This window comes from Grampus griseus (genome assembly GCF_964374135.1).
Source record: "Grampus griseus genome assembly, chromosome: 5".
Taxonomy (NCBI): domain Eukaryota; kingdom Metazoa; phylum Chordata; class Mammalia; order Artiodactyla; family Delphinidae; genus Grampus; species Grampus griseus.
In genome coordinates, this window is record NC_138998.1 from 76,871,112 (window position 1) to 76,896,953 (window position 25,842).

General features: G+C 35.7%; 1 protein-coding gene across 1 annotated transcript in view; it reads left to right on the forward strand.

Annotated features, from left to right (window-relative positions):
• The window catches only part of POLQ (DNA polymerase theta), a gene marked incomplete at both ends in the record, with an annotated part of 114,029 nt that overhangs the window by 54,910 nt on the left and 33,277 nt on the right, over window positions 1-25,842 (forward strand). The window contains 4 exons of the mRNA XM_082654665.1: window positions 10,090-13,199; window positions 15,540-15,683; window positions 16,688-16,884; window positions 19,639-19,879. Coding sequence (XP_082510791.1) covers window positions 10,090-13,199; window positions 15,540-15,683; window positions 16,688-16,884; window positions 19,639-19,879 — 3,692 coding nt within the window. The remainder of the gene's footprint in view (window positions 1-10,089; window positions 13,200-15,539; window positions 15,684-16,687; window positions 16,885-19,638; window positions 19,880-25,842) is intronic.

Consider the following 25,842-nt stretch of genomic DNA (forward strand, 5'->3'; position numbering starts at 1 on the left):
AGAGCAACTGTGGCCAGAGAGTCTAAGTATTTTTGTTGGACAATTAGTGCCCTAGCAATGGAATCTGCAATGTTCTCTAAGAGTTGAGGAAAGGTTCCTGATTATATTCTTCTTTGTTTTAACTCCTAATCAGGGAAGTAGACCCTGCTAAAGGAAGCAGTTCTTGAATCATGAATTCTCCTGTTAGACCTTTTCTAGAACAGTTAGGGGCACAGTTAGATAACCTAAGACGCCTAGTACAGTTGTGTGCCAGCCATATGGGCATTCATATGGGCCCAAGGAGAATGATAACCACCACAGACAAAGACAAGACCTGTCGGGATGCAAACCATTCCTGTTAAGGAATCCTGATAAAAGATTTATTCACAGGGACTGCTGCATTTACCTTTTCAAGCCAGGAGTCAGTCAGGTTTTTAGTGCATGTGGAAAGAGAATCTCCCATCCTAAAATAGAGTTATCCTAAATACTGAAGCTTATCCCTTCTTAGTAATGGCCTGGGAGATACAGATGAGGGTGTTATCTTTCCAGGCCAATGCCAGAGTGAAATTAAGAAAGAAAAGGAGAAAGGATTTCATGTTTAACTAAAGCAAGAAGACTTGAATCTGGTGTCTTGGGTGAAAGCAGTAGACATCAATATCAGTGACTTTTCTTACTCATCATTTTGATTCAGGGGTCTCCAGTGTTGTGTAGGACCAGATGTCAGGTGGTCGTCCTTAGCTGTGAGACATGTACCCAAGGCTCAATGCTTTCCATAATTTTGCATCAGTGTCAGTGGTCAGGAGCACTTGGTAAGCTCCCTTCTGACAGGGCTCAAAGGCTGCCTTTGTTCTTAGTGATGTCAAATCAGACGGGTGGGGGAAAATTGGAAATATTAATTTGGTGAGTTGTAGCCAGATATTTAAGGACACTAGAAGAATTCAGGATCCAGTCCAGTTTACAGGTATGTAATAAAACCTCAAAGACAATTAACAGGACTAGAATCTAATACTATCTACAAAGGTGCAAAGATAATTTTTCTCTCTTTAATTACCCCTATATTTTTTTTAACCAAAGATAATCATAGTAAAACTAATTTGTTTGCATTAAACTTGGCCTGATTATTTATATAAGTACAGCAAGAATAATGATTGACCATATAAGTCCTTTTTTAAGACTGCTTTGCTGAAACCTTGTAAGCAAGGTACCTGGTTGATTTTTTTTTGAAGCAGTTCTTTGAAGCTATCTGGTCATATCTGAGTCTGTGCACACCTTTCTCAAATATGACATTCCAGTCAAAGCCTTGGTAATATAGCCAGTGTTTCTAATTGTATCCTGTTACAAGGAGAACAGATTGTTATTGAACTTATGCAAGCAAATAAATTGTTAAGAGAGTAAGAATATTCACTGAGAGTTCCTGAATTCTGGAGGGATCAGGTGGGGAGAAAATGTTTCATCTTTGTTCACAAAGGTATACTTTACCAAATTGTTGTTAAGTCATAGATAGCTTAAGAAAAGGTCTCCTTAAATCTGGAAGAACAGAAACATTAGAGTATCCTCCTCAGGTCATGTAGTCCTATGTAATTATACTTTTTCTGCTTGAATACAGTTTTTCAAGGGCCCAGAGGGAGGAAGCCTAAGGCCTTTAGGGACACAAATAGTTGTTCTTACATATACTGTGGTGGGTGAAGGAATGGGAAAACAGAAAAATGAGATTTGTCAGGGAGCCAGGAAGAACCATGAGGCCATCTTGGTTTTCCCACAGCTCCAGCTGTTTGTTTAATTTACAGCCATTGTTTACCCATCTTAGTTTCTCTGATTCAGGAGCAGACTGTCGTCTGTTATAAGGACATCAGGTCTGGCAGTAAGCGGGTCATTTTTGGAGAAGTAGAACGAATCTCATCAACACTTGCCACAATCTTTATATAGATTCTGTTGCCTTTACATGAAAGTCAGCTAGGTCATTTCCCTGTTACTCAGGTTCAATATTTTTAGTGTGAGCCTCAATTTTGATGAGTAATTTTAGAAAGTAAGTGAATAGCAGTAAAAGGATTGTTTACTTGTTACCCATTTCTGATTGGGGTCCCAGAGGATGTCATACACCATTTTAAGATAATGACTAGAATTATAAGTTAGGATTATACCAGGATATATCAAGTTTCTAGGAATTTCACACAATTTCTAGAACACTTACACACCTAATCAAGTACAACATAAAGAAGGCTTAGTGTTGCTCCTTGTTTGGTAATGCTTCCGATGTTATTTAACATATCAAATAAGCCTAACATCTTTTGAAATGTTCCAGGGGCCTCTGAAAAATTTCAAAATTAGTTTGTGGTCAAAAGACATCATTCAGAATTTGATTTGGGGAAGTTTGTCAAAGATATCAAATGGTTTGGACACTTGACTAAATAGGATCACAGGTCCATGTGAAACAATACTTGATTGTCTATTTAGCAGATGAAGGAAAATTAAGTTCTAGTTTTATATAAGTACACTATTGATATTAAAACTTAATTTTTAAAATGCTTATAATAAGTCAGTTTTAGCCAGCTTGATTACACAAGGTAAAATCTTTTCTCTCTTCAGTGAAGAGAGAAAAGATTTTTGTATGCCTTTAGTTTACCCTTTATAACCAGAAGCTCTAGTTCAGACAAAATTACTCTCATTTCCCTTAACAAAATGCATCTTCATTCCTCATGCCTTTTCTTTTCGTTGTTTTTTTTAAAAAATTAATTAATTAATTATTTTTTGGCTGCGTTGGGTCTTTGTTGCTGCACGCGGGCTTTCTCTGGTTGCGGTGTGCAGGCTTCTCATTGCCGTGGCTTCTCTTGTTGCGGAGCACGGGCTCTAGGGCTGCGGGCTTCAGTAGTTGCGGCTCATGGACTCTTGAGCACAGGCTCAGTAGTTATGGCACATGGGCTTAATTGCTCTGTGGCATGTGGGATCTTCCTGGACCAGGGCTCGAACCTGTGTCCCCTGCATTAGCAGGCAGATTCTTAACCACTGTACCGCCAGGGAAGTCTCTCATGCCTTTTCTAGCCAAAAGCATATCGTGCTTTTCTTGCATATGGAGATGTTTCCTTTGTTGTTTCTTGTAGCTTTAATTACATATATTAGAATTTTTAATCTTTTGAAAACCTTAATTTCTGGCTAAAATTTAGGAACTAAACAGTTGTGGACTCTTACACTAGCATTCCGAAGCTTGGCAAAATTATAAGTAATCTTTGTAACTTCTAGAAACATGTGCTTTCTCATAGAAACTTTCTTAGCATAGCACTGTTGACTGAAAAAAAAAAAAAAGCGCAATGTGAGAGTTGTGAGTTAAGTTTTATTTGGGGCAAAATGAGAACTATAGCCCAGGAGAGAGCATTTCAGGTAGCTCTGAGAAGCCGCTCCAAAGAGGTAGCGGGGAAGGTCAGTGTTATATGACTTTAGTGAAGGGGGGTACGAGCAGCCAAGCACACATTTTGGCAGAGGCTTGCTGCTAGTCACGAGGAGCAGGCGTCACTGTTAATGATTTTAGTGCTTTTCTAGATATGAGGAATGTAAGAATTGGGCTCATAAAATCTCCTGAAAATATCTATCTGAAGACCTTTTCTGCCAGTTTTTCCCAGAGCATGAAGTGCCTCATTCCTGATCTCCACCCTGAACTCCTTTCAGGGGGTGTTGAAGGTCAGCAGCTGCAGCAGCTCATGATTTAATCCTTGTAGAGGTAGATGGCAAGTGCCAATAGTTGGCAGCACCAAACATGCTTACTAATAATCCCAAATTTTATCTTTAGTTTTTAAACAATAGAAAGCCAAAAGTAGATAAAGCTGTGTTCAGTAATTAATCTTTCACCTATTTTATCTTATTTGGAATGATCTAAATGTTCAATAAATTTCCATTACTTAACCTAAGCTTAGCAAAACTTTAGGGTTTCAGGCTAACGATTTGGAAAACTTATTTCAAAAGTTCACCTAGAAAATCTTTTTATTCTACTTTTATTTATTTAATTTACTTGCTCTAAACAATTATATTTAGGTTACTAATGAAAATTTCATCATACCAAGTTATTTTTCTTGCTGACAAATTTGTTAGCTTAGGTAGAATAAAAATATAATTAATGCTGACAACTATTAAGACTTGTCTGTTTTAATTAAAGCGACAAACTTAAACTAGCTTTTACATCCTAAAGATTATCTTGGATAACTTGATCTTGAAAAGCATTTGAGTTAGCTATATTCCTTAGAACTTTGGAGTAGCCAATCCTTACAAGCTTGTCTTTAAACCAAAAAAAAAAAAAAAAAAAAAAAAATACAGCTCTTATTGTACATCAACTATATTTCAAAAAAAAAAAAGATTACACTTCTGATGAAGGTTTAAATTGTATTTAGGTTATGTATTAAATCTAGGCTTGGTATCATGGGCTTTAGCACAAGTGATGCCATTTGGAGCCTCTGGTTTTTCTCTTTGACAAAAAGGTTTTCATTTTTACTACTTGGATAGATGAGAAGTTGTATCTCAGTATGGTTTTAATGTGCATTTCTCTAAATGTGCGTGATGGTGAATATTTTTTCTTATTTTCAGGATTATTTAAAGAAATATATCTTTGTGAATTATCTGGTTATGTCTTTTCCTTATGTTTCTACTAGATTTTGGTTTTTACCCTCTCCTTTTTAAAGAGTCTTAGAATCTTTTCTTTTTAAAACTGATTAGGGTTCTTAGCCATTTGTTTCACATGTATATTTCATACATTTTTCTCAAAAACTTATCAATTGTCTTTTGACTTTATTGCATTGTTTTCACCATGCAGAATTTTTATTTTTCTTTTCATTTATTTTTTAGCAATCTTTTTTTTTTTGCTTCTAAATTGTCATAGTTAGAAAGGTTTTTCATATATTGAGGTTAAAGAGGAATTCACACGTTTTCTTCTAGTATTTGTAAGTTTGCATTTGGATTCCTGATTCATTTAGAATTTAATTTTGTGTATGGTGTTAAGTCTGGATCCAATTTTATTTCTCAATGGTTCCCATTTATAAAAAAGTTTATCTTTGTCCCAGTGATTTGAGATGCCACCATCATATATTAAATATCCATATGTAATTAAGTCTATTTCTGGACTTTCTATTCTATTTGCTATTCTTTCTGTCAGTTAATGAGCCAGTACCATGCTTCTAATTATAAGGGCTTTATAGTGTGTTTTAATGTCTGGTAGAGTAAATTCTACCTTATGTTTTTTCAGTATTTTCTTGGCTATTCTTGCATGTTTGCCCATATGAAACTTAAAGTGCTTTTTGATATTGTATTAGAATTCGATTGAAATTTAATAGAACTGAAATCTTTATAATGTTGAGTGAACCTACCCAAGGATAGGTAATATCTTTGCATTGGATCTAGTCTTTTTGATTTTTCAGGAGTTTTAAAATATTTTCCTCATACAGGTTTTCAGGAGTTTTAGTTTTCCTCATACAAATTTTATACATTTCTTGTTAAATTTATTCCTGTTTAATCATTATCCTGTTTTTAATTAGTGGCTCTCTTCTATGTCTTCTACATGGTTATTATTTGAATATGTAAATGCTATTGAGTTTTATATTTTTTTATCGTGCTATTTTCTGAATACTTTTGTTTAAATTACTTTTATCATTGATTCTCAAGGATTTTCCAGATATATTGTCGTGTCATTTGCAAATAGAATTATTTTACTTTTTCCCTAACAATTCTTGTGCATCTAACTGATTTATTTGGTCTAATTGAATTAGCTAATAGCTCTAATAGGTAGTGGTAGTAGACAGTAGTAATAGAGATAGTGGACATTTTTGCTTTGTTTGTGATCCTAGTAGAAATGCCTCTGCTACCCTAGTAAGATACTGACTTCAGGACTATGGGTGTGTGTGTGTGTGTGTGTGTGTGTGTGTGTGTGTGTGTGTAATCATTTTAAGAAAATGTCCATTAATTGCAATTTTCTCGTATATTTTTTATCAGGAATGGGTTTTAAATTTTGTTAAAGGCTTTTTCAGTATCTATGGAGATAGTCATAGGTTTCTCCCCCTTTACATCTCTTAGCATGTTATATTAATAGATTTCCTACTATTGAATCAGTTTTATGTTCCAGAATAAATTTCACTTGGTCGTGTTATATTATTTTTTTACATGATGTTGGATTCTATCTGCTAATATTTAATATAGTATACTTTTGCATTGTTATCCATAAATAATATTAGTCTACAGTTTTTGTATGTGTATTTTGCACTGTCTTTACTCAAGTTTTCATATCAGACTTTCTTCATGAAAAACAAAAAGGAAGATTTTCCCTTATTTTCAGTACTTTGGGACTGGTTAAAGGTTTGATATGATTACCCTATGAAACAGTCTTGGATGGTGCCTTTTTATGGGGTTAATTCTCTGATCACCTTCTCTATCTTATTTTTTCAGAACTTAATCTCTAAGCTTTCTATGTCTAGTGGGGTCAATTTTGGTAGCCTTTCTTTCCCAACTAAATTATCTATTTCATCTGGATTTTCAAATATATTTTCATAGCGATCTATAAATTAGTCTGTTAGGAATTTTAAATATTTCTTTTATTTCATTGGCTATGCCTCTTTTTTGATTTATTATTTTGTAAATTTCTGCTTTCTGTTTTCTTTTTGATCAGATTAACTAGTAGTCTATTTTGTAAATTTTAAAAAATCAAGTATTTTGTTTTACTAGTTAGGTCTATTAAAAAAATCTACCTCATTAAATCCTGTTTTTTGAATTTTATTACTACCTACTGCTTTCTTTTGTTTTACTTTGTCATACTTTTTCTAGTTCTTTTTGTTGAACTAGGAGTTTAATTGGTTGACATTCATATTTTTATTGATAAAATACTGTGTGTTTTTATTTTAATACTATGAATTTAGTACTGTGAATTTTCCTGTGGTCTCTTATTTTAAATGTACCATAGATTCTGATATTTAGGGCTTTCATTATTTTTTTTAGGAATTATGGAATTTGCATGGTTTCCCTTTTTTGCCTGGGTAGAAGTTCTTTTTTGTTGTTAATAATTTTTAGTTTATTGCATTGCAATATAAGCATGTTGTTTATAACATTTCTACTTTATGGAATTCACTGGCAATTTCTTTGTTTCCTAATATATGATCAATACAAACTAGATAGTTGTATTCTCTATTATAAAAGTAAAATGTTTGAGATATTTTCACAAAATCTACCTTTTTGATTATGTTAATTAAGTCTTATTCATTCCTATTTATTCCTCCCTGCCAGTACTTCATCTGTCTTTTAATAAGAATGGTTTATTAAAGTCTACTAATTGTTAGTACACTTCTCTCTTTGTCTCCTTGTATCTCTTACAGTGTTTGCTTCACAAATGTGGTTGCTTGTTATTTAGAGTGTAAATGTTCATAGTAAATATGACTGATTGATAGTTATCTTTGTTGTGCTTTTGGTTTTGAGCATTAAATTATACCCTTCTTGGAATATCCCTCACTGCTTTCTTCTTGTTTCCCTTTGCCTGGGAATTCCTTTGCCCATTCCTTTATTTTTAGCCTTTTTGAATTACTTTGTTTTAGGTATGCTTTTTTGTACCACATTGAGTTGTAGTTGTGTTTTGCTTTCTGAAACAAATTGAAGATCTTTTTAATAGATGATTTAATCCCATTCACATTTATCAATATGAATAACATGTTTGGTTTCAATTCTCTCAAATTATTTTATAATTATGTGTATTATGTGTTATTTGCTGTTTCTTTCTCCACCCAAGGGTATTCTTTGGTATTTTATTTTTAAATTTAGAAAGGTGTATATTTTTGTTTTAATGGGTGCTTTTGTACTTTTTATTATGTGGTTTGTCAAGATTTTAATTGTATCCTGTAATTCCTACCTATTGCCGGAACAACAGTCACTGACATTGAGCTTACTTTAACTTTCTTTTTCCCTCTCCCTTTTTCAAAGTGCATTCTTTCTACTTTATCTCAATATAAAACTTGCATACATTAATTTTCCACCTTTGCCTCCACCCTTGTGGGGGGGTAGGGTTGGAAGACTAATATAATCTACATTTTTAGTTATTCAGATTCTTACTATCGTTCTTATTTCTGAAGTATTCCTTCCTCTCTTGAGTGGATGAAACTTATCCTCTAGTAGCTTTAGGTTCCTTGAGGAGGGCTTATATAATATAGAATTCTTCAAGTTCTTGTGTGTTTCAGACAGATTTTCCATAACCTTAATATTTGAAGCACACCTTGGCTGGATAGAAATCCTTGGTCTATACTTTCTTTTATTGAGTTTTTTGAAAATGTTGTTTCTTTGCTTTGTATGCTGTTTTCAAGAATTCTTACGGGAGTGTGATTCTTTTGCCCTTCCAAATATGTAGGCCTTGAGAGTTCTTTTCTTTTCTTTCCTTTTAACATTTATTTGTTTATTTATTTATTTTTGGCTGCATTGGGTCTTCGTTGCTGTGTGTGGGCTTTCTCTAGTTGTGGTGAGCAGGGGCTACTCTTCATTGGGGTGCACAGGCTTCTCATTGCAGTGGCTTCTCTTGTTGCGGAGCACAGGCTCTAGGGTGCGTGGGCTTCAGTAGTTGTGGCACATGGGCTCAGTAGTTGTGGCTCGCGGGCTCTAGAGCACAGGCTCAGTAGTTGTGGTGCACAGGCTTAGTTGCTCCACGGCATGTGGGATCTTCCCAGACCAGGGCTCGAACCCGTGTTCCCTGCATTGAAAGGCAGATTCTTAACCACTGTGCCACCAAGGAAGTCCCGAGATATATTTTCTATATCTTTGAAGTTCAATAGTTTTACTAGGCATTTTAGTTAACTCTTGCTATGGAAGAAATTACTTAAGAGCTTAGTGTCTTAAAAGCAACTAGTAAATATATATTTACTCAAAGTTTTTGCAAGTCATGAATTTGGGAGTACCTTTCCTCGTAGTTCTGGTTTGAGCTCCTCAGGAGGTTGTAGTTAAGTTGCTGGCCAGAACTGTAGTCATCTGAAGGGCTGACTTAGATCTGCTTTAAAGACGCCTCACACACATGCTGGCAGGTTGGTGTTCATTTCTCTACATGAACTTCTCCATAGAGCTGCTTGAGACCCTTTTGCCATGATGGTTGGCTTCCCCCAGAGTGAGTAACCCAAAAGAGAGCAAAATGGAGACTGCAATGTCTTTTATGACCTAGCCTCAGTTTTTAGTTGTTTTGGGTGAGAGGCTAAATTGGTCCCTGTTATTTTATCTTGGTTGTAAACAGAAGTTTCCCAGCTTCCATAATTTTTATGCCTCATCCTGTTTATCTTCTCTTCATGGTACTTCAGTTACGTATGTTTGACCTTTTAGGGTGTAGAATCTATTATTTTACTATGAAGAGCACTGATATTTTGTCAGTCAGCTTGGGTAAGCTCAAACTTTTCCTGTTGTAGGCAATAGCTCAAATCTCTGTTCAGTTGTTTAGACTTTCACCTAGCTGCTTGGAGTCTCTCCACACTTGCATAGTTTTGAGGTCAGCCAGATATTTGGGCAGAATTTGTATGAAAAATATGGGGTTCTCCTTCTCTGGGTCTCTCAATTCTGAACTTTCTCTCTTCATTTTGAATCTCTTGTAGTTACTCTGAACTGTCTTTCAAATTCTGTCAATAAACTCCAGGTTTCCATTTAAAGACTCTGTCTTAGTGAGGCCTTCCCTAATGATGCTATTTAAAAACTTCAGAACCACCTATCCCTTTCTGGTGCTTCATTTTTTTAACATCTTTATTGGAGTATAATTGCTTTACAATGGTGTGTTAGTTTCTGCTTTATAACAAAGTGAATCAGCTATACATATACATATATCCCTATATCTCCTCCCTCTTGCATCTCCCTCCCATCCTCCCTTTCCCACCCCTCTAGGTGGTCACAATTGTGCTTCAATTTTTTACACAGCTCTTATCTATCACCAGTTGACACAGAATGCATTTTAACATTTGTTTACTTTCTGATTTCCCCAACTATAATGTAAGCGCTATGAGAGTAGATACATTTCCCTCTTGTTCAGTGCTATTTCTTCAGTTCCTAGAAAAGCTCAGATTGATGCTTAATAAATACTTGTATTAATGAATGAATCAATGCATTAATTTATTTCTTTTCCTACCTCTTGTATAGTACCCGAAAGGCAGTGGATGAGGAAGAGGAAGCAGTTGAAGAGCGTCGGAATATGCGAACTATTTGGGTGACTGGCAGAAAAGATTTAACTGAAAGGGAAGCGGCAACTCTTATAGTAGAAGAAGCCAGAATGATTCTGCAGCAGGACTTAGTTGAAATGGGAGTGCAGTGGAGTCCATATTCCCTTTTAAATTCTGATACACACTCATTGACCTGCAGTGAATCAGAAGTAAAAGAACACAAATTTATACCCCAAACTAAGAGTTCTTATAAAAGATTAGCATCAAAGAAAAAAAGTAACACAATATTTAATGATTCTTCTGTTACTCATTTACCAAATACAGTGCAAGATTTAGATAAAAGTAGAGAGCATACAGATTCCTTTTATTATAAATTTCAGGATGGGCATCAAGAATGTCAGTTGCATTCCATTTCCAGAGCAAAAAGACGGGCTTCTTTGAGTATAAATAAAGAAAAGCTAGGGACCTCTCTGAACGAGGGGAAAGCAAGCACTACGAAAGTTGTTCAGACTCTCTCATCTGAGAAAACAAAAAAAGAAGCTTTGAATTTCAGTTCAGAAGAGATGAGTACAACCTCTCAATCTTGGAAACATAGTAAGCATCTAAAACGATCTAGAGACAGTAGCCCTGTGAAAGACACTAGGATGTGTAGAATCAATTTACAAGAACAGACTCTGTCTAATCCTATTCATTGTGAAGAGTCATTTACTTCAGATGAGAAGAATATGGAATTTAGAAGTCCAGAGCCATTTGCTAAAAACATATCTTTCTGTGCTGAGGGAAGATATAGCAAAGTATCATTCCCATCACAAACAGAACAAAGTTGTTCAAGGAACAATAAAGTATCTAATGATATTCTTGTGGAATATTTTATCACAGGATCCCAGAATAAAAATGTGACTCATCAAGCCACCAGTGTGGTTAGTGAAAATGGAAGAGGATTAGCTGTTGAATCAGAAAAAACAAATGAAGTGCTGATACAAAATGATTCAAAAAACCAGCATGTTAATGTGAAACACCATGACACCCATCCAATTAACCAATGCCTGGAAAAGCAGTTTGATAGACAGACAAATACTTACACCAAACTGAAAAAACCAATAGCAAGACAAATGCCCTATGAGAAAGACAGCAGTTATATGAATAGGGACTCAAATGTTGTTATGAAATGTGAAAGTACAAAGTTTAATGCTGAGGAAAATAAATCAAGTAATCTTCAGGTATCAGGAGATAACATAAGCAGCACTGAGATATCCAGTGGAGTACATCTACTAAGTGGAGCATTTGGTAAATCAGGAGGCCAGCGTGAGAATATTCTGAATACCCTTAGAGTAGAAGTAAAAACAGATGCTTATGCAGCAGACAGAACTAAAAATAATCATGTTTCTGACTTAGGTTTAGATCTCTGTGATTTTGAAGATAGTTTCTACCTGGATACTCAGTCAGAGAAAATAATTCAACAGATAGCAACTGAAAATGCCAAGCAAGAAGGAGCAAAGGATACCAGCCTGGCAACAGGAATGATGCAGAAGAGCCTAGACAAACAGAGCTCAGTGAGCTCCTTTCAGAAAGAGATTCACTTTACTTTTCCAGGTGAACAACATTCACCAGGAATGACAAGTCATTTGAAACTTAAGACTGTAGATGCTATGAAACAAAGCACTGATTCACATGGGGTTGATAACCTGACTCCAGAAAGCCCAATTTTTTATTCTCCAATATTAATAGGGGAAAATGACCCATGTTTTAAAGGCAATGAACTTTCTGTTACTGACTCCCAATTAAATAGTTTTCTTCAAGGTTATCAAACACAAGAAGCTATGAAACCAGTTATACCTCTGGTTCCTAAAATGAGAACTCGTACTGATATAGAAGTAGAATGTCTGCCAGTTCCTGAAACAAGTTTGAATTTGAGTGGTAGTTTACTGTTTGACAGTTTCAGTGAAGAGTACCTGGTAGAAGAACAACCACCTGATGTACAAGCAAAAGAATGCCTTCCTTCTGAAATAACTTCAGTCCATTTTGCTGATTCTCTGTGTCTACAACCAGAGGGCCCAATTAAAAAATCAGATGTGAATGAGAATCAAGATAATCAGCAGCCATTGTCTTGTTTCAGTGATGAGTCTACTGTATTTTCAGAAATGGATTCTGCTCAGATGGTTGAAGCTTTGGATAATGTAGACGTATTTCCTGTCCAAGAGAAACATAATACTGCAGGATCTCTTAGAGTATTAGAACTGAGTGATCCAGTGATTGTGGGTAATGATTATTCCCAAAGAGAAGTAATTGGAGGAGATAAAGATAAAAGGTCTCAAAAATCCAAATTTACTGGGACAAGGCAAGATAATTCATTCATATGGTCAGGGGCATCATTTGATTTAAGTCCAGGACTGCAAAGGATTTTAGATAATGTGTCCAGTCCTCTAGAAAATGAAAAGCTAAAATTAACCATTACAGACTTGCTCAGTTTGAAAGGAAAAAACACAGAGGTAAATGACAAACAGGAAGTGATTTCAAATTTGGAGACAAATAAAGTGCAAGGAATTCCATTATCCCCTAATATTGTGGTAAAAGGCAGTATTGACGCACTAGAGAACAATGTCATTCATGGTGAAACCTCCTCCCTCTTGCCTTGTAAAGAAACCTGTATAGTTGATGATAATGGACTCATTCCTCCTATACCATCTGCTTCTAAGTTGTCATTTCCAGGTTTTCTTGGAACATCTTCTGTAAAACTTAAGAAAATTAGTGGTGGTTTACAACTTGGTGAAAGTTATTCATTTGGCTCACCTTCAGATAATAAAAACTGCAATTTAAATCCAGAGACTAGAAATGGTTTCAAAGATGACAGTCCTATTGGAGACACAAGTTTTTCACCGCAGTTATCACAGGATGGATTGCAGTTAACTCTAGCCTCATGCAGTTCAGAAAGTTTGGCCATAATTGACGTAGCGAGTGACCAAACTCTCTTTCAAACATTCATGAAGGAGTGGCAAAACAAAACTCGATTTTCCATCTCATTGGCTTGTGAAAAGATCAGTAATTTGACATCTTCTAAAAGTGCTACTATTGGTGGTAGGTTTAAGCAAGGTAAGATTTTTTTTTTTAATCTTTTACATTTTTATGTAAAATAGTGGACTGAGATGGGACTGAGACTTTTCAGTATTGGATATTAAATGTAATAAGTGTGTTCAAAGTTTAATAAGTTTCAGGCTTCCCTGGTGGCGCAGTGGTTGAGAGTCCGCCTGCCAATGCAGGGGACACGGGTTCGTGCCCCGGTCCGGGAAGATCCCACATGCCGCTTAGCGGATGGGTCCGTGAGCCATGGCCGCTGAGCCTGCGCGTCCGGAGCCTGTGCTTCGCAACTGGAGAGGCCACAACAGTGAGAGGCCAGCGTACCGCAAAAAAAAGTTTAATAAGTTTCTCCTATGTGGTTTTATATGTGGAACAGCCTTATTGTTCAGCACAACTAGATTAAAAATAGTTACCCTCTGGTATAAGAGATGGGGGACCTCTGGACACATGGGCAGGAGAGCTGAGCAGTGAGGCCAAGAGCTCAAGCTGGTAGACTGAAAACGTGCACACCACTAGGACACTGTTTGTTCCTCTGGCTCTGATCCATTGTTGTGCCTGGGGTCTAATCAGGCCTGTGTCTGCCTCCTTCCAAGCAGGCCAGAAATCCCATCTAAACAGCCTTTCTATAGCAGCTCCCAACAGGAGTTCCATACCAGTGTTGTCTCCCAGGACACTGACCCAGCAGCCAAGCTTATTGCTGGTGGGGACACCACAGTTGGTATGGCTGGTTCAGAGGCCAGCATTAGAACAGTGTTTGACAGATTGATGCTTGGGTGCCAGGCATACATACATACAAACAATACCTCTTCTATGCCATTCTGGGCTCTGCCTTGTCTGAGGCCATAGGGCCCTTCTGTTTGGTTATCTTCCTCATCCTCTACTTTGTGAGTCTCTGGAGGTTTCCTGTACATCCCTGCTGCTTTAGCTCCTGGTCATGCCTGGTGTTAGAGTGTGCCAAGCTTACCATTAAACACAGCATTTCTCTAAGAAAGAAATCATATATATATATACATCTGTGTATCTATATCTATATATATAATCATATGCATATATTAATGTATATTAGTTAGAATATAATTTTGTAAAATTTAAGATGTATATTTTGAAAATGGATCAGACTTGTTATGGTACCTTAATGGTGTGACATGGTTTGAATTTAATTAATTAAAGTATAGCTGATTTACAATATTAAATTAGTTTCAGGTATACAACATAGTGATTCAGTATTTTTATAGATTATACTCCATGTAATGTTATTGTAAAATAATGGCTATATTTCCCTTTGCTGTACAATATATTCTTGTAGCTGATTTATACATAGTAGGTTGTACCTCTTAATCCCCTACTGATATCTTTCCCCTCCCCGCTCCTCTCCCCACTGGTACTCCCCACTTCTACTCTTCTCAAGTAGAACTTGTACCTCTACTGATAGTCATGAAAGCCTCAGAACTCTTTCAGGTTTTCAGAGAATTGAAACTTTTGGTTAAATAATGCCATGTATTCCTGTCTTATTTCATGGAAGTAATGATTCAGTATTATGGGGGATAGCTGTAGTCAGCTTGACAATCTGTTGTGGAAATCAAAGATTTGATCAAATTTCTTAAATCTCTATATTTATGAATGAGTTTGTTCATAAAGTTCTGAGTATTTGTTTGATCTTCAATTCAGGAAGCATATGTGTTAATGACAAGTTTTATGCACTTTCATTGTTGACTAGCTCTTTCCATTTTTCATTCAACAAACATAAAATTGAGTACATTTTCTGTGCTAGAGGTTAGAGGGATAAAAACATTAACTTAAATTTAACAAATATGTGACAGTTATTTTCCAGGTATTGGGGATATAATTGTAAATAAGATGGATTAGTTTTTGACCTATGTCTGTGCAATTGAAAGGTGTATTATTTTAGGAAAAATATTGACTCAAATACAAAATCATACCTAATTCTTCACTAAGAAGTAAGACTCTTGATTTTTCTGGAGTTTCTAAGTGTTAAGAATTGCTAAATTTGCTACAAAATTTTTGTAGTATGCAAGTGGTCTTTATTTCTGAGTTATAGAAATTCAAAATGCAGCTTTTGGAAAACTTTAAAAAGTTAATTTTAAACTATCTTAGTCATTATTACAGATCTCTTTTAAGAAATCTTTGGTAGATTTTTCATAGTGACAGTTATCTTAAATGATGGGAAGCCTAGGAAGATCTTACACCTAAAAATGACTATACACATGATGCATATTGTAGGGATCTGAAAAATTTGCTTATCAAATAATTTTTTATTATATCATTTTTTTTAGTACTCAATTTAGTGGTTTCATTTTCAGAGATTTTTAACTATTTCACTTTGGTTTTACATAGTTAGTTCCTCTCAGGAAAGCCCTATTGGAGATGATGGAATTCCTGTTAAAGGTTGTGATGGCATCTTGGTGGTTGGACTGGCAGTATGCTGGGGTGGAAGAGATGCTTACTATTTTTCATTGCAGAAGGAACAAAAGCATTCTGGTAAGTAATCACTATTTGGTTAAGTTACCATATAATTTTAATGTAACCTCTATGAGGATAGTGACTTGTTTGTTGAGAATAGTTTCCTGAAATTTACCTAGAATTTATTTTTTAGGATTAAAAAAAAACCTTCAAAAAATAGTAGCTATTGTATACATTATTTCATATATTAACTAGAATGACATTTTAAGAAGCCACCCCCCTTACTGTCTTCTGCTTGTCACATGTGGCTGTTACTGTGTTTTCTTCTTTGGGGTAGTGGATCCTTAAGGACTCACTGGCCACCTTGAGGATTTGCTTCTGAAGACTGGATCATGACAGTTTCTTTCCAGGCTTTTATCCTCCTATCGACTGTATCTGGAACTCATTTAGAGGCAGTGATGAGCTAGACATCTACAGTAGTTGAATCACACAGCTTTTGGAGAAGTCTTGGAATTAAAAGGATAGGACCTAGGTATAAATTGTGATCTGATTATGGTTGTTGGATACCTAGTTGATTGTTTGGTTTTAGACAGAAGCAAAATTAATAAGGAAACATTTAAAAAGATGCCATATAATGTCTGTTCTGAGTGAGCATGAAATATTTTCAGTTGTTTATAGGAGAACATCTTAGGATAAGTAATTACTTGAACTTCTTTTATTTTAGATGTAATTTTATACATTCATACTAAAATTCCCTCTGAAATGAGTTCCTTTAAAATTCATTTAAAAATAACTTTTCTTTTTTTAATTCCACATTCTGAGAAGCGTAAATTTATTTTTAGGAATCTTAATGTTTAGAATTGTCTCCCACCTGATTAAATAGAGCATTATAAATCACCTAGCCCAATCCTTAAGTTTTAGATTACAGAGCACTTCATCTATATAGCTAACATGACCTGGACAAGGTCTTGCTGAACTAAACTGAGGCTTTTGAGTCTTTTTCAGTCTTGGCACTAAAGATTGCTGTTGCAAATGAATGCGTGTACTTTTTGCCTTAAGACTTTTTTTTTTTTTTTTTTAAGAAATTAGTGCCAGTTTGGCCCCACCTTCTCTGGATCCAAGCCTGACTGTGAAAGACAGAATGCGGCACCTTCAATCTTGCTTTCAAAAGGAATCTGATAAAGAACGTTCTGTTATCATCTATGACTTCATCCAGAGCTATAAAATTCTTCTTCTGTCTTGTGGCATCTCCCTGGAACAAAGTTATGAAGATCCTAAGGTTCCCTGTCTTATCTAAAAGAATTTTACATACTTCAAAAAATATTTAATTTTAATGTTTAGGGTTAATTCTTAAATGACTTGGTATTTATTTAGCTTCAACAGTACAGCTTAAGTATTTTAGAGTAGTCACTTCTTTGTCCAATAACTTCATCCACCCAGAACAGATTATTATGCACCAAATGCCTCTGTGTAGATAAAACCAGAGATGTTACACATTCCAAGCACTAAAGTTCACATCTTTCTTCAGAGACTTAAACAATTTTCATTTTGGTCATAAGTTCTAAATTTGCTGTCTCATAGTAAATTAGAATGAAAGGAGAACTGTCAGATTTAGATATATGATAGCAGGGTGTTTCAAATATCCATGAGGATAGAGGCAGAAAATAGCAAAAGCATACAGATATAAGAGATCACAAAGCATAGTAGTTAGAGGCCATTAGCATAGGGACAAATGGCCTTACTAGCCCCTGAGAACTTTTCCATATAATAGCAAACTATGATATACTGTTCATAATGATGACTCTGAGTTATTAAGGAAAGAGTAACTTATGTTGTTGTAATATACACTTAACAGTATAATGCACTTTCAGAAGATATTTATTTACAGGATCATAGCCCTGAAAAGGGATATCGTTTTTTCCCTTCTGTTGAGACTGGATACATGAGGTGTGTGGAATATTAATTTTGAGTTGAGATATGATACTAATTGGTTGTTATTATCAATATGATCAATGATAATAGGATAATATTTTAGTTTCTTTAGCTTTTTTGGCAAAGATTTTTGAAGGCAGTATCAGGTAAACTAATGATACTATTCTTTCCTATACTTCAGACCAGCCTTGGTTTATATGTGATAAATTTCATATAGTTCCTAAACTGACCTTTACTGGATATAAAAGGTTATCACCTAATTTTGATGTTCCAGAGCCCAAAATGAGAATAATGGTAATGTGAGCTTATTAAAACTGTAGTAGTATCCCAGATTTATATAACACCTTTGGCATAAACTATTTGAAATATTCCATACTTGGTTTTGTTAATCATCACATTTTTGGTGTAAGAAGAGAAGCTATTAATTTATAAAATTTCACTTTTATAAGAGACGTTTGCCAACTTTTACATCAGACTATCTTATTCAACACCCCTAAAAGGGTTCTGATCACCAATTTCTAATGGTGGGGGGGAGGGGGTTTCGCTGTATCTCCAACAGTTCTCTGGGTACCAGTTGGGTGTCCTACAATTCAGCTCAATTCTGTTACTATCTACCTGGAATGAGCATCAAATCCCATAAGTTAAGGGCTCAGTCCCACAAGCCCCCAACTTCAAACACCAGTTGCAAGCCCAGCTCGTTACTTGTGCTTCTGGTCAACCAGCTATAAATAAATCAGATTCCCACAACCCCCTCCTTGAGTTTGATTAATTTACTAGAGCGGCTAACAGAACTCAGGAAACCAGTTTACTCACTAAATTACTGGCTTATTACAAAGGATATTAAAGGATACAAGTCAACAGCCAGACGAAGAGATACATAGGGTGAAGTTTGTAAGAAGAGGTGTGGAGCTTCTGTTCTTTCTAGGCTTGCCACTCTCCCTGCATCTTCATGTGGTTACCAACCCAGAAGCTCTCTGAACCCTATCCTTTTGGGTTTTTATGGAGGCTTCATTACATAGGCATAATTGATCAAACCATTGGCCATTGGTGATCAATTATCCTCTGGCCCCTTCCCCTTCCCAGGAGTTTGAGGGGGTGGAACTGAAAGTTCCAGCCCTCCTATCACAGGGTTGATTACTGGTGGCAACCAGCCGCCATTCCTAGGTGACCTAGGGGCACTCCAAGTCACTGCATTAGCATAATTAAAGACACCTTTATCTCTGTTGGGAAGACCCAATTTATATTTCTTATTATAATTTACAATATCGCCCCCCCACCCCATAAAACTACATTCTAGACCTATAAAAGAAGTAACCAAGTCATTTAGTAATTATTGAAATTATGAACAAGGCTTAGATTTCCTTATTCTAAATCCAATTTCGCTCTGCTAAAATCAAGTATTAGAAAATACAGGTCTTCTAGTCTCATAGGGAAGCTAACAGTAGCAGTCAAATCACTAGTTGGATGGTCATGGTGACAGGTCCTCATCCTTGAGAGAAATTCTGTAGGCATTCTAAAACACTGGATATGAACTTGTAATGGCGAAATATTTATGTCTCACTTCTTCCAATATTGAATAAGCCACTCAACTGTACAATTAAATATGCTTAAAATAGTATGTTTTATATTATGTGACTTACCGCAATAAAAAAATTTTTTTTTATTAAATAAACCTAAAACTATATAGGCCCATCTTTGTTATAGTAGTAGGAAAGCCAAAATTAGCCTTAGTGGAGAAGAATCCAGCTGCATTTTCAGAAACATGACTTTTGTTAGCTGAAAGGCACTTGGTTTTCAAGCCTACTTCTGAAGTAGGTCAGGAGGAGCATTGCAGTAGTGGAAAAGTATAAATTTTCCTTCTTTGAAGGCTACCTTTGAAGGCTCTTATTGGTAAAAAATGAGTTATTTTTTATACCAATTATCCTTTCCTTATCCTGGTACAATTATCCTTTCCTTCTCCTCTCCTGGGAAGACCATTGAATAAGTATTAAGTGAAAACGAGTGAGATTAGAAATGAGCTTTCTTTTTTCCCCTTTTAATTTAAGGGTACAGAAATATCTTTGAAAAATCAAGAAAATATTCTGATTGTTATCTCACTCAGGTGGCATGCTGGTTACTAGATCCAGATTCCAAGGAGCCGACTCTTCATGGCATAGTTTCCCGTTTTCTTCCTCATGAGCTTCCACTCCTGGAAGAGATAGAGACTGGCCAAGGAACTCAAAGCCTAGGGCTGAACGTCACCACTGAGCATTCTGGGCGATACAGAGCATCTGTAGAGTCCATTCTCATCTTCAGCTCTATGAGTCAACTTAATTCTTTGTTGAAGAAGGAAAACCTTCAAGGTAAAAACACAGTTCCTGGCATTTTTACGATGTTATGAGACTGGGGATAGTTATGTATTTAGCCACTCTATCACAGGTGGATAAATTATACTTTTTATGCAGACCCTTTCTTTTGATTGTCTAGTGCAGGAATCAACAAATTTTTTTCTGTAAAAGGCCAGTGATGAATATTTTTGGTTTTGCAACCTAGACAGTCTCAATCTCAAATATTTAACTCTGCCATCACAGCACGAAAGCAGCTATAGACAATATGAAAATGAGTGTTCCAGTAAATCTTTATTTACAAAAACAGACATCTGGCCCTAGTTTGGCCGTAGTTTGCTGACCTTTGGCTCTACTGTAATGAGGTGAATTAGTGACATCTTCTTCATTTATTCCTAATTTTATATTTGAATGTTATCAAATGGTTTTTATTCACACTTAGAATATATCTTTTATGGATTTAAAAAAATGAACTGTTTTCTTTTTAGAGCTATTAACAGTTATTTTTTTCAGCCAAGGGTGTTTATGTGAATCTTTTTTTTCCCTTGTGACAAATAGCATGAATTTATTGTGCAGGCTGCTGGCCCAGATTGAGTACCTTGACTTTGGAGAGCATAATATATGTTCATGGTGAAAATGAGAAAGTGGAACAAAGTTGGCTTCATTGTGAGGAGATATAAACTGTGGATTTACTGGCTGATTAATAAATACTAGAAACAGCAGACTGGTGAATTCACAGAGACCAGGGCTTGAATCTGTATTATTTATTTGTGAGGGACCTTGTGCAAGCTATATTAACTCTCTAAGTCTGGTTCTTATTTTGTAAGTATTAAATGAGACAGAGAACTTAGTGCAGTGTTTGCAACAGAGCAGGCGCTCATTATTGTATTCCTTGATGATTATTATTACTGCTAGCACAAACCCTCTGTGCTGGTAATAAAGTTCTCCCCAACATCCCTGGGGTAGAATATACAGAAGACCAGACTGACTTATTTGCTCACAGGAGACTTGCTTAAGTGATGTTAATTAGTAGCTCTTCAACAGGCATTGTAGTATTTCAGACAGCTTCTTTAAGCCAATCTAGGCAGGCCAAGGAGTGGGAGTATGCAGCACACATACCTCAGCTACTTTACAATAATGCTGAATGAACATAGCTCATTCCCTCTTAGTCTGACTAGTCTGCTCCTAGGATAGGCATCCTGGGTAGTCTGTATAGTTTCTAGACACTGACATTTGACGATGGTGATACGAATTAGTCTGTAACTTTTTAGATATTTGTTACCCATTATCAGATTTGTAAGTTTTCAGTCTGATTGGGAGGGGATGGTTCCACTATTTAAAGACAGTTTTTCACCTATAAAAAAAAGAAGACTGACTTTCCTTTCCAGAAAAGCACAAGAAACCCTCTAGATTTGTAATTTTTAACTTTCACAATTTCTTTCTATGTGCCTTGAAAGCTTTTTTTTTCCCTGCAGATTCAAAAGTGGGTGACCACGAGGTGTTAAATGCATTCTTGTACAGTGTTAAATATTTCTTATTCACAGAATCCATAGAATTGAAGTACATTGAGATAAGGGAGGTTTTTGGAGAGAATGTGGACAGCTATCAAATTTTATTTGAAAATAATTATTTCAGGATGTGCTTGTTAATTTTAATGGGCCTCCAGAATCTTCATCTTTTTCTTTTCTCATCTTCTTGCCTGTTGGAGAGGTGTGTTCTAGCTGACTTTCTCCCCATAGAGAGCTGATTTTTGTTTGGGTATGAATTAATACTAATAGTACAATGTGTCTTTGCTTAATTTGAACCAGGACAAAGTATCCTGTCCTCTTCACATTGATCAATTAGGTCCTTTCTAGATAGTTTGAACATAGATTAGATGATTTTCTAGGTATGGAGTGAGTTGGTTTCTCTCTTTTTCAAAGGACCTCAGCTGCACAGATTTATATTAGTCATAATCTTTCTTTCATGAGCACTATCATCATTGGTCCATGTATGGTCCTCTTATTATTCACCATTATTTTAATAATATAATGATAACTGTTAACTCACATTCATAACTTAGACATTTGTCTACCTTTGTGCTCCTCCTTCCTTGTACATCCCAAGTTTTATGTTTATCATTCCCTTATTTTCTTATTTAAATTTTATTTTTAATTAAAAATTTTAGCATATATATGTCTGAGTCCAAACAATGTATTATTTGGTTTTGCTTGTTTTTGAACTTTACAAAACATCTGTCACACTATGTCTTGTTTTACTTGCTCTGCATCATGTTAGTAAGTTTCCTGCATATTATTGCAAGTATGTGTAGTTTATTGATTTTCACTGCTCTGTAATATATCACTGTGTTTTGTGTGTGTGTGTGTGTGTGTGTGTGTGTGTGTGTGCACCAAAATGTATTTATCCATTTTCCTCTTGGTGAATGCTCAGGTTGTTTCTAGTTTTGTTTTATTTTGTTTTTTTGTTCTGCTATAACAGGTATTTCTGTATAAATATTCTTATAAATTTACATGTCTCCTGCTATACTGGGCAAGAATTTCTTTTGCATGTAGAATTGCTCCGTCTTGGAAATGGGAATATTCAACTGTACAAGATTATGTTAAATTGTTTTCCAGAATGGTTGTATAAAGTTTGTTCTTTAAACAGCAATGTGAAAGAAATCTTGCTGATTACGTTGTCTCTACTTTGCCAAGTCATTGGTTGTAAAATGACTGTAATTTTTCTTTCTTGTGCTTTGTTTTTGGTAAGAGAGTTACTCTAGTTTCATGGAATGCGTTGATGAATATAGCCTCTTTTTGTTCTGGAGGAGTTTATGTATCGTAGGAATGATGTGTTCTTTAAAAGTTCGGTAGAATTTGCCTGTAAACTCTCTTTATGGAAATATTTTTAACTACTACTTTGACTTCTTTAATAACGGTAAGATTATTCAGTTATATCTTTTGATTATGTTTTGGTAAGCTATATATATTTTTAAGAATTTATCTAAAGGTATTGCTGATTTTTTATATCTCTGGTTTATCTGTTATGTCGTCTTTTTCTTTCATAATACTATTGTTTAATCTCACTAGAAGTTTATCCAATTTTTCAGTCTTTTTAAAGAACCAACTTTTGCCTTTGATCTTTCCTGTTGTTTTTGTTTTCTATTTCATTGATTTCTGTGAACATTTATGTAATCTCTTTTCTTCTAGTTCCCCTGACTTTATTTGCAGTCCTTTTTCTGAATTCTTAAGTTTGACACTAAACTCATTATTTTTAAAATCATGTTTTTCTTTTCTAATATAAGTACTTAAGGCTATAAATTTTCCTCAGAGTTCTACTTTCATTATATCTTACAAGTTTGACATATATTGTTTTCATTGTTTTATCCTAAATATTTAACATTTCCTGGTATACCTCTTAGACTTATAAATTATAAGAAGATTGTTTTTAATTCTCAAATAGTTGGAAACTTTTATTTCATATTTTCATTATTACCTTCAATCTTTATTGTGTTGTAGCTAGAGAACATGTTTGTATAATACCCATTCTTTGAAGTCTTTTGATAATTGTTTTGTAACCTAAAACTTGAACTATTGTGTAAATGTTCTGTGTGCATATAAAATAATATGTATTCTAATTCTGGATGCAGAATTTCATAAATGTCTGTTAATTCAATGTTGTTGTTTAAATCTTCTATATCTGATTTTCCCTGTAGTTCAGGTAATTTTATATGTTTTGAGACAATTTTATTAGGTGCATACAGGTTTAAAATTGATGTATTTTCCTGGTGCATTAAACCTATCATTATGTTGTGACTAGCTTTTCCACTAATATGATTTTTACTCTTAATCTATTTTTTGGAATGAATATGGCAGCATCAACTTTCTTTTGATTAATACTTGCCTCATATATATATCTTTTCTTTTCTTTTTTTTTTTTTTGTGGTACGTGAGCCTCTCACTGCTGTGGCCTCTCCCGCTGCGGAGCACAGGCTCCGGACGCCCAGGCTCAGCGGCCATGGCTCACGGGCCCAGCCGCTCCGTGGCATGTGGAATCCTCCCGGACCGGGACACGAACCCGCATCCCCTGCATCGGCAGGCGGACTCTCAACCACTGCGCCACCAGGGAAGCCCCTCATATATCTTTTTTTCTACCCCTTTAAACCTTCTAGATCCTTACTTTTTAGATGTCTTATAAACAAAGTATAGCTTATTTCTTCTTCAAACTATCAGTTTTTTTTACAAATTTAGCAATTTATTATGATGATTGATGTGTTTCTATTCATTGTGATTATTGACATATTTACACTTTCCTGTTTTGTTTCTGTTCATCTTGTTTGATTTTGTAGATAGTTCATTCGTAGCTGTGCTCCGTTCTAATGATTCCATACCTGCAATTCTTAGGGATCTAAATCTGTCATTTGTTGTTTCTGCTGAGTCCAGTTCATACATCTTTGCTATCTTATATTTTTTATAATCTTTGTGAAATCATACAAGATTTGATCAGTAGAGCCCTGCAGGGCTTATTTGGGGGAAGTCTTCCTCTAGAAAGGCTATGCTCTGGCTTCTGCTTGTTACTAAACTAAACTTCATCCAAGGCCTACATTAGCTTTTCTCGAGAGTTTTGGTTCAGAACAGAAGTCTGAGAATCAGCTTCTCCTCCTATTGCTACTCCAAAAATCTATTATTCCCTCAACCTTTTTGCAGTAGGACTCCATTCCCATTGCAACCCTGTTTCTTCCTACTGTCTGTGAATCCAGGCTGGCTTCCTACCACTCTTGACTCTTCTTTTTCTGACCCTAGTTCCTTATTTCTCTGGTCCCACATCACATGAATTTCTTCTCTGGTTCCAAGTCTCCAAAGCCAGGCTCTGACTGCCCAGTATGTTCTGACTATTAGAGGCCAGTAGCTCTCAATTGTTTGCTTTTGGGGGTGGTTACAGGTGTCCTTTGGGATTTCGCCTGCTGATTGAGACCAAGAGTGCCTTAAAGAATGTGTGGGGGCTTCCCCGGTGGTGCAGTGGTTGAGAATCCGCCTGCCAATGCAGGGGACACGGGCTCGATCCCTGGCCCGGGAAGATCCCACATGCTGCGGAGCAACTAAGCTCATGTGCCACAACTACTGAGCCTGTGCTCTAGAGCCCATGAGCCACAACTGCTGAGCCCGCGTGCCACAACTACTGAAGCCCACACGCCTAGAGCCCGTGCTGCACAATGAGAGAAGCCACTGCAATGAGAAGCCCGTGCACCGCAATGAAGAGAGCAGCCCCCGCTCGCCGCAACTAGAGAAAGCCTGCGTACAGCAATGAAGACCCAACACAGCCAAAAAAAAAAAAAAAAAAAAAGTGTGTATGTGGAGCTGGGGAAGGCAGGCCAGGGTTACACAGAGTCCTAGTGAGCCATAGTACTGGAGCAGAAATCTTTGTTATGGATTATTTTCTTAATAATTTTAGGATAGCATTTCCCACAGAGTGTTCTATGGACACTTACTTTTCACAATGTTAATAAATATTACACAGATAAAGGGTTTTATGGTCAAATGATTTCAGACTTTTGGTTAAAACAAAATTAAATAGTTGTCTTTGTTCATTTCTACTCAGAGCCTTTAATATATTAACAGGCATCATGAACATCTAAGCGTAATTTATAAATGATGAAACTCATAGTATACAGTGTCTCTCAATCCCAGCCTTTTATAGAGTATTTTTGAGACTAATATTCTAAAGAACATACTGGGAAAACTGATTTAGAGTGACTATTCTGTTGAGAAATGTCAGCAGATAGAAAAATACTCTGATTCTTACTTCAGGAATCTTATTCTTTACTCTTAGAGCATTGGAAAATATAAAACCTTCATGTTTAGCTTTGTGCACGCCGGCATACCATGGGACCAGGAATACTGGAAAAAATTTTGGTGAATTAACCTTTTGTAGTCAACTTAGCAAATTAGATTGGCTACCTTGTTCTTGCTAAGAGTAGAAGCAGAAACATCATCTTGGGAGAA